Source organism: Gymnoscopelus microlampas (genome assembly GCF_963454915.1).
Source record: "Gymnoscopelus microlampas genome assembly, chromosome: 11".
NCBI lineage: Eukaryota > Metazoa > Chordata > Actinopteri > Myctophiformes > Myctophidae > Gymnoscopelus > Gymnoscopelus microlampas.
This window is the reverse complement of record NC_139948.1, coordinates 31,581,281-31,590,180: the sequence shown is the minus strand read 5'-3', so window position 1 is coordinate 31,590,180 and position 8,900 is coordinate 31,581,281. Positions and strand designations below refer to the sequence as shown.

The window sequence follows — 8,900 nt, the reverse complement described above, 5'->3', positions numbered from 1 at the left end:
GATCAGCTATTTCCACAATATTTTTTCTGTGGAAACGAGTCAAACTAAATATAATGCCTCAACTCCTACAATTCTGAGTGCTTGTCAGGGTGGGGGGTCCCCAGTTCAAATATGATTATTTTGGGGGGTCGCGACCTGAAAAGGTTGAGAACCACTGACTTAAGCAGCCTCTCAAATCATCATGAACCTCTCATTAATGTAATGTTTGCGGTTACATTCAATAACCACCAGATGTCGCCACTTGACAATCGATTGAAAAAAATATTGTGAAAGAATGTCCTATTCATGAATGAAGCTAACAGGTTTATGCAGTTATTTCATTTCCTGGTTATATGCTTTATGGCAAAAGGCTCGTTTTATCGTGGATTTTCTAATAAGTTCACACCTGATACATTTATGCCTTTCGAAGTTGTATCTCTGGGTTTATAGTGTCGATATGATACAAATGTGTCCGTCTCTAATAGTCAGTTGCACTAGTCATGTGTAAGTTGAAACTGTATAATGGTAGTGGTGGAAAGTAACTTAGTACATGTACACAAGTACTGTACTTAAGTGCAATTGTGAGGTATTTCCAATTTCCAATACCTTTACTTACCACAATACAGCTCAGAGGCAAATATTGTACTTTTACTCCATCACTATTATTTGATCACTTTAGTTACTTGTTAGGCTACTTTGTAGATTTAGCTTACAAAACATACACACAACTTCAGCCCTTAAACTTTAGCTATTTGAAAATAGCCGGTGTACAAACTTGCTAGGAGCTTGTAGATCTGCTATTTTCAAAGGATTTTTATACATTTTATATACTCTAGAAAACTTGCAAAAATGGGACATTCTGCATAATGAGTACTTTCTACTTTTGGTACTTTTAAGTACATTTTGATACCAATACTTTTGTACTTTTACTCAAGTACATTTTTAATTTTGGACTTTTACTTGTAACAGAGTATTTCTATATTGCAGTATTGATACTTTTACTTAAGTAAAAAAATTGAGTACTTTTTCCACCACTGGCTTTAAGTTTGCTGAAGGGAATAAGGGGTTGTTTATTAAGTCTTGGGAATCGTATTTCGGAGCACAGGCATGGTTAGACTGGGGAGGGACCATTGACATAAATATACGGGAGGGACTTCAAATGTTGAAGGGAGTCAGTGAGGGGAATAACATTTGCGCTCCCCCCTCTTTCTCTTCGGGATAGATCGGGACTCGGGAGCAAGACCATATTCCGCTTGCGGGAAAAGACACCTGTGCCGAGATTTTAGTCGCCGACAGTGACTGTCTGTCACAATTAAAGTAGGATAAAACCGAATTCGCCGGAGTTTCCTTAGGCATAATGTTTGGCAGCAATAAAATGCCAGCCACCGGTCCCAATTCACAGAAGAAGTTGGTTGAAAAGACTCAGGACCCCCTCAAGAAGCTTGGTAAGGCATTTACTGAGAACGAACCTCCAACCCTTTCCCTCATGCGTTCATGCGTAGCCTACATTGCTGATGGTCAGTTCTGAACTTTTAAAAGCTGTTAAGTCGTGGCTGTTAATTCATGAGCTCTATCATTGAATTAAATAATTATGCAAGTGGTAGGCTATAGCCCACACTTTACCAAAACAAAACGCGTGTAGGCTTTTAGGCTACTTGCCCTGCATTGAATAGATACTTTTTTTCCTTAAGAATATTTTTTTCTTTTCGTGAAAGAAAGGATTTTGACTGCACTCAATAACGTGGTGGCAGGTTAAACCACTAATTGATTAAAAAAAAAGTCTTCTGTAGGCCCATATCACATCATTTATATAACATTGGCTTTTTGGTTGTGAGACGGATAGACACCTCACGGGTTATAGTGAAACACCATGACGATAGTTCAAATGGATATGTGGGTGGGTGGATGTGGAGAGTGATCGTGTGAAATCGTGTTGTGTTTGTGTGTGTGTGTGTGTGTGTGTGTGTGTGTGTGTGTGTGTGTGTGTGTGTGTGTGCGTGCGTGCGTGTGTGTGTGTGTCAAGTCTGTCCAAATGTTAATCGTATGATTCAATCAGGCTTCTTATCATTACCAGACATACACCAACACAACCTGCTCCCTCTCATCATCAGGTCACATGAAACCCAATGATTCCAATCCACACAGGCACACACACAGAAACATTCTGAGCATTAATCTAACTCAGGGTCCATTTTTACACTCTCAGAGTTAAAGTAACACTCAGAAATTTGCACTCTCTCGGAGTTAAATGAACACTCAGGATTTTACTGTGCACCTCGCTTAAAATAGAGAATTGCTGAGTAGGGACACAGCAGCTGTCAGTCTCCAGAAAGACCTAGATGTCTCAGAGAAAACTGGACCACTAGGCTATGACAAGTATCTCTCTCTCTCTCTCTCTCTCTCTCTCTCTCTCTCTCTCTCTCTCTCTCTCTCTTACTCTAAAAACCATTGCTTTATTTAGCTGTACCGCTCTTTATGAAATACAGACAGTGTAAATGAGGTATTTGTTTTTGATTGTTTACAGCCATAAGTAACAGACCATAAAACCCTTTGAAGTAGTGAAATGGCTTGGAACAGATTTGGAAGGTTGACCTCTGCCTTTCGATGTATTTCTCAGTAATAGTCAATCCCCTACCTTTAAAAAAAAGCACCTGTAATGTGATTACTGTGACTGCAAATTATTGTTAATAACTGTCATTACAACATTCTATTTTTGCTGCAGATATTCTGTATGTAATTGGTATTAGAACCCAAATATTGACTGTGCCTCCTGCAATAGGTTACGGCAGACTTTGTAAATGCTTCAGATAAGTGTTCACATATAAGATGACATCTTTGACTTAATTTTAGTGTATCCGTAATGTTCTGATGAAGTAGATGAAGGCCACTGGGAACCTCAGTGTTTATTTAATTATGTGTATTCTGGGTTCATTTCAAAATACATCTCATGGTTTTGTGTGTCACAGTGCAGGAATGCAGAAAGTTCAGAGGTGATACTTATCATAACTCAAACTTATCACATGACGTTCTTCTTTGTTCAGTAATACATTTTGTACTAATGTGGACGTCAATGTTTTCTTTTAGTTCATAACACCTGTAGTACAGTACAGTCTACTCAGATGTATGCAACACTCATGGCTACACTAAAACAGCAGTGTGTTGTATGAAACCGATACAGTATATTTGAGAGGTTGGAGATAGTCCTTGTTTACCAAAAGACAGATAAGCGCACACGGTTAACTATGTGCATTGCCATAGACCTCAGGTTCTAGGAGGGGACACTGTGTATTTGATGTACCAGGGAGTCCAAGGTTATCTAGAGTTATTAACTGGAGATCCATGCTGCCTCAACAGCAGCTCATGTCATCGCAACCCCATTAGTGTATAGATGAAAGTTACAAATTGAAAGTTAGTTTCTTTTTTGCAAAAGCAGACAACCCTACATTTCATGCTTCAGAGTTAAACAAGGTCATGAAATGGATTTGGAAATGGAAGTTTCTTTTAAGTGCAATATTTAACATTCTTTAACATAAAGCAAGTAGGTAAAGTGCTGAAAATTGCAACAAATACAGCCCATTCATATCGTGGAAAATCCCAGTGTGATTAAAGCAGTGGTTCTCAAACATTTTCATGGCAAGGACCCTCAAATTGAAATGTATGTGGCCACAGACTACCCATTTAAAAATATGTCTTGCCAGCGACCCCCTAAGAAAACATTTGTTAAAAAAATGTGCCGATCTACTTGCTACAGCGTGTCGCAATGTAATGCATTGCGAGCTTGTAGATCAGCTATTTTCAAAGTGTTTAAAACTGTTCCTTGTTTTGCTGTGGGACCTGGCTCCCAGAACTCCCTCAAGGTCCCCTCACCTAGAGATGTACCGATACCAGCATCTTAGGCAGTATTGGTAGCTTTTCCGATACTGGTATCGGTATCGGAACAACTCTACCCTCACCCCTGGGGGTTCCCAGACCCCCCTTTGAGAAGCAGTGCATTCAAGATCACTCATGTCCTTTTCCTTTGATAAAGAGCTATCAGAGAATTTCATTGCAAAACTGACTCATTGAGCCTAAAGTCTGAAACAGTTTTTGATTACAATCGATTCTTTGGGAACGGCACTAACCTGGAAAAACAGTACATCTACATTATTCTATTGTGTAACTCCCTATTCTTACTTACTGTTGCTCTGTGTTTTACAGTATCAGTTACAGTATTCAGTGCTACTCAGTATTTCACAATGTGTTTTATTCAGTCATCAGTATTCAGTTTGAGTCAGTATTGTTTTGTTGTTGTGTTTCACAGCTTTCAATGAAGGATTAAAGAAAAGAATAATTGTCATCTCTTTTGCTAGCTTATTAGCCTAGTTGTTTACAAATTAAGTCATTTAGCAGACACTCTTACCCAGAAGGAGACTTAGATTTTACTTCCCTTTATACTTTTTCTGCACAAAGCACACAAAAGGGCAAGTTAAAATCTCAAGTCACACCTGTAGTCATATCTGTGCAGAATAACCTCTGTATAACACATATTATCACTCTGTAAACGTTTCTTTTTATTGACTTATGCAAATTAATATGCTAAGCCCTATTTCATTCTTTCCCAAACATAAAAGAAATAGTGAAAATAGCCGATCTACAGGCTCATACAAGTAGATCTGCTATTTTAGCTATTTAAAAAAAGTAAAAGAAAATAACAATAATAATAATAATAATAATTTTCACCTATAATGACATGCCCAAAACAGGTATGCCAGGTTGAAAGTGGTTAACATATTTTTTTAGGGTATAGAATTTAGAATTTAAAACACTTAAATATCAAATTAAAAGATAATTCATAACGTTTTGTATCATAATCTGTGATTGTCACAAAATCTCAAGGCACGCCTGTGCTTTAAGCATAGCTTATGTATTCTTCTTTTGTTATGGTAATTTGCTTACCTCCACACTGGAGGTTAAAGTTTGGGTTGATTTGGTTGATGTGTTCTTGTGTGTAGTAATCATTTTCACTTTCACTGTAATTCAGGAATTTCTAACCATAGTCAGTTGACTCCACACACTGAATTTGACATTTCCTTTAACACCAGTGTTTATATGCAAGCTGTTCTTAAATTGAATCTGGCCCATGCTACTTGATACAGATTGCATTGTGTTCCCAAATATTATGTACAGTCCAAATCCAAATTTTGCATTTCAAAATAGTCTGTTTTGATTATGCAAATGAAATGAATATATAGTTTGCACTCTGCCTTCGTAATATTTAAATGTACCACAAAAGAGTGAGTGACCGAGGAAGGGCCTGCTGCGTTGCCTGAAACGGTTGATTTGTTTCTTTTGGATGTTCTGCATTCTCTTCAGCACCTGTCCAAATGTTTTTCTTTTGCTTTTCTTTGGATGTACACTTAATTATTTTGAATAGTAACCTTTCTACATGTTAACCTGAGGGAACAAAACACAGCGAGCGACCTGGTCATGTGACACAAAGTAGGCTATAAATTAATAAGCTGTGAGTAAATTAAACCACGTGCTGAAGACATCTCATTTGGGCATGACAGAGCACAGAGGGCAAATTAAACAGTTCAGTCCCCCATATCATGTCTACAACAACTCTCTATCTTTATAAGTGTAGAATCGAAGCTCTGCTCTCATGGCAGTGGTTATGTTGAGCGAAACCTGAACCACAAACCCCATGAGATGTTGGTATGTAGGCCTCAGTGTCTAGCAAACATGCAGGCAGTCACAGTAGGTCAAGATTGTTTTGATCTTCTTTGTGATACAGGGCACCCCTGCTGGTCTCACTGTTGATATATTCTTGTAGAAATATACCACATCATGGGACTGATTTGAAGGTTTATTGTTTTTAAGTTCCCACCGTATCTGTCTTCTCACTTGATCTCTACATGTTCTATTCTTGCTTGCCCAGGCCAGCTGTATGGGAATTTCACACTATATTAGTTATCTCCCCCCAAAAATGTCACCACGTCCAAGTAATTTCATTTTTAATAATTTGTTCTAATCTTTCTCCCCTGCCATGTTTAACCCACTCCATGTCACCACAAGAGCCTACTGTTGCATTCTTCAGCATGGTTGCTAGCTCACCATGCAATGCTTTGGCTATCTGGTTAAGTGTGTGTCAACAAGATTCGCTGCAGCTCACTGCAGGAAAAAAGAGAAAAAGAGGCTCAGCTCTTGGACTTTAAGAATAATTCCCATTCTTCCTATCCGTACTTAATTACAGAACTGTAAAGAAAGCAGCCTAATGAGGCCCACAGCATTTCTGTGGGTACGTGATGTTGTCAAGGTGAAATGTTTCTGGTGTCTGTGCGGAACAGTGCATTGGCAGTGATTTTGGGCAAACTTACTTTCAGTTGCTCCATCCCTGCTGCATTTGGCAGAGAAATAGTGTAAGTAGACAGACAGAGAAAAGCAAAGTTGAGGTTAGGGACGTGATGATAAAATAAGCGGCGGGTTCAAACAGAGAAGCAGTTAGGCAGTCTGAGCAGCTTAGCATGGTCATTGACCTGCTGTTAATGAGGCCCTTGTGCTCTCTGCCTGTGGGAATGTCTTGTTACACAGCTTGGTGACTGTGGGGAAAACAGGGTTGTTTTGGTGGGGGGCTGAAGGGGGGAACTCTTTTGTTTTTCACCCTGGGATGAAGGAGAGAAATAACTGCTCCCAGTTTGTTTCTAGTTGGGGGGGGGAGGGGCTTAGAACTACTCCACTCCTGCAGCTTGGAACTTGGTAAAATATTTGGCCTTGGCAATTTGGCACTATGAAGAATTAATCCTCATTTATACTTGGTTGTACGACGATGTTGCATGGCAAAATAGCTCATGTACAAGCTCACAAGCTGGTTATATTTTAACAATATTTGATATTAATATATTAGCAACACAGATAGTTAGAAGCAGGGCAGGAATATCATGGGAGGCCATGAAGGCCATGGCCGCCGTTGTCGCTCAGTTTGGCCTCTCTGCCCCTCAAAAAGTTGCCCTGAGGCCACAGTGGCCTTGAGGCCCCGTCTATGCTGCCCCCACACAGCTCATTACACTGTGTTCATTTCATCAAATAAATGATTGCAGTGGACTTCATTGTTTTATTTGATGGCCTTGCTGTCCTGGCAAGTGGCCTTTGTGCCCTCAGCACATTTACAAGACCAAAGGCCTGCCTCTAAAAAGATGAAAGTCCAGGCCTGGTTATAATTATCAAAGATTAGAATAACAGATTCTAACACCATGTTCAATTGTAAAGTAAATAAGAATCTTTCTATTAAGAAAATGTAATCCAGTGAGTCAAATCCATTTAAATGAATTGCAATATCTATGCTGCTGCATTGTCTGAAGGAAGCCAAACCAATATAAGTTTTACTCTTATGTACCCGTACACAAGTAGTAACAATAAAATACAACCTTGAAGAAAATAACATTTTTATTGCAGTTTAGTTTGTAAGTACTAAAGAGTTTTCTTTGCAATTTAAAGGGGGGGGGGGGGTTCTATATACAAAACTGTTAAGATGGGTTGCAACAAGGACCTACTTTGCTTCTATTTGCACACTGGAGTGACTGGACCAAGCGTCACAAAAATGTGTATGTAAACATACATTTTTTTTGTCCTTCAGGTAACCATAACATTGCAGACCAAGACCTTCAGCGAGATCAGCCATGAACACAGTGTTTGCTAATCCAAATGAATATACAATGTTATACTATCACACCTATTTTGAGCTAACGGTTTCAGTAATGTCATTCACATTATGGATTACATTTGCAAACATAAACCACACTGTTAATTCTGTCATTTATTTCATGTAAACTAATAGGTTCACTATAAAACATGGTATACTTTCAAGGCAATAGTGTCAATCCATAATCATTTCAATTAGCACTTATATTTGTATATAAAATACAACCCATAACCTGTCATTAAAGTGTACACAGGGAAGTGTTGCTGTTACAGTACTTACGAATAGAAATGTTACGGATGAATGATGTAAGACATTTTAAAAAGCCACACCCACTTCTAAGCTCAGTTTGAAATGGAAACAAGTTTGTTGTGTCAGAGTAGCACTTAAAAGGTCAACTGTGTAACCTCTAGCCTAATTCTTATATATCTATATGAATATTTTAGCCATCATTTCCCTCAGCCTTTATCAGCCACTATGTCAGTGGTTCTCAACCTTTTTACACCAAGTACCACCTCAGAAAATATTTTGCTCTCCAAGTACCACCATTATGACTGATGTTAAAATACAGTAGCGTACACCTTCCCTATCCCATCCTATTCAGCTACGCATAGTTCACACAGGAGGCAAATTCATTCTAATAATATAATAATTTATCAAAATCATTGAATGTATATTTTTCACAGCCAAAGTCATGTTGTACAAAATGGTAACAATAAAACTAAAACAGACAGACAGACAGACAGACAGACAGACAGACAGACAGACAGACAGACAGACAGACAGACAGACAGAGAAGAGAGAGACAGACAGACAGACAGACAGACAGACAGACAGACAGACAGAGAGAGAGAGACACACACACACACAGCTTGCTAGTGAAAAGTTTTACTTTACCGACTTTGCAATGCGCTGCATGGCTTTAATTGGCCACAGATGTAAGGTTAATCGCGGACTTAGCGTGATTCAGTTTGTCTCGTTATTAAGAAATCAACTCTTTTCAGTAGGCTACATGTGTTCAGGCCTGCCCCCCCCAAGCGGGCACCAGACCACCCAAGCGGGTATTCACTTAGTAGGCCTACAGAAATTGATTTGATGACTTCAGCAATTTAAGACCTTTAATAATAACCATTCATTACTTAAAAGTGAATATCTCTGTATGATTGCATGGACTGACGACAACCTTCGGTGGTTGGTGGTTGGCAGGTGGTACTCCCCAGAAACATTTTAACAGAGATGTCATTTC

General features: G+C 38.9%; 1 protein-coding gene across 2 annotated transcripts in view; it reads left to right on the top strand.

Annotated features, from left to right (window-relative positions):
• Nucleotides 1-1,171: 1,171 nt before the first annotated feature.
• Nucleotides 1,172-8,900, top strand: part of plcd3a (phospholipase C, delta 3a) — a 22,549-nt gene continuing 14,820 nt past the window's right edge. For both annotated transcript variants that reach the window (XM_084072401.1, XM_084072402.1), the window contains exon 1: nt 1,172-1,424. In XM_084072401.1, the coding sequence (XP_083928527.1) occupies nt 1,337-1,424 (88 nt within the window). In that variant the 5' untranslated portion in view covers nt 1,172-1,336. The remainder of the gene's footprint in view (nt 1,425-8,900) is intronic.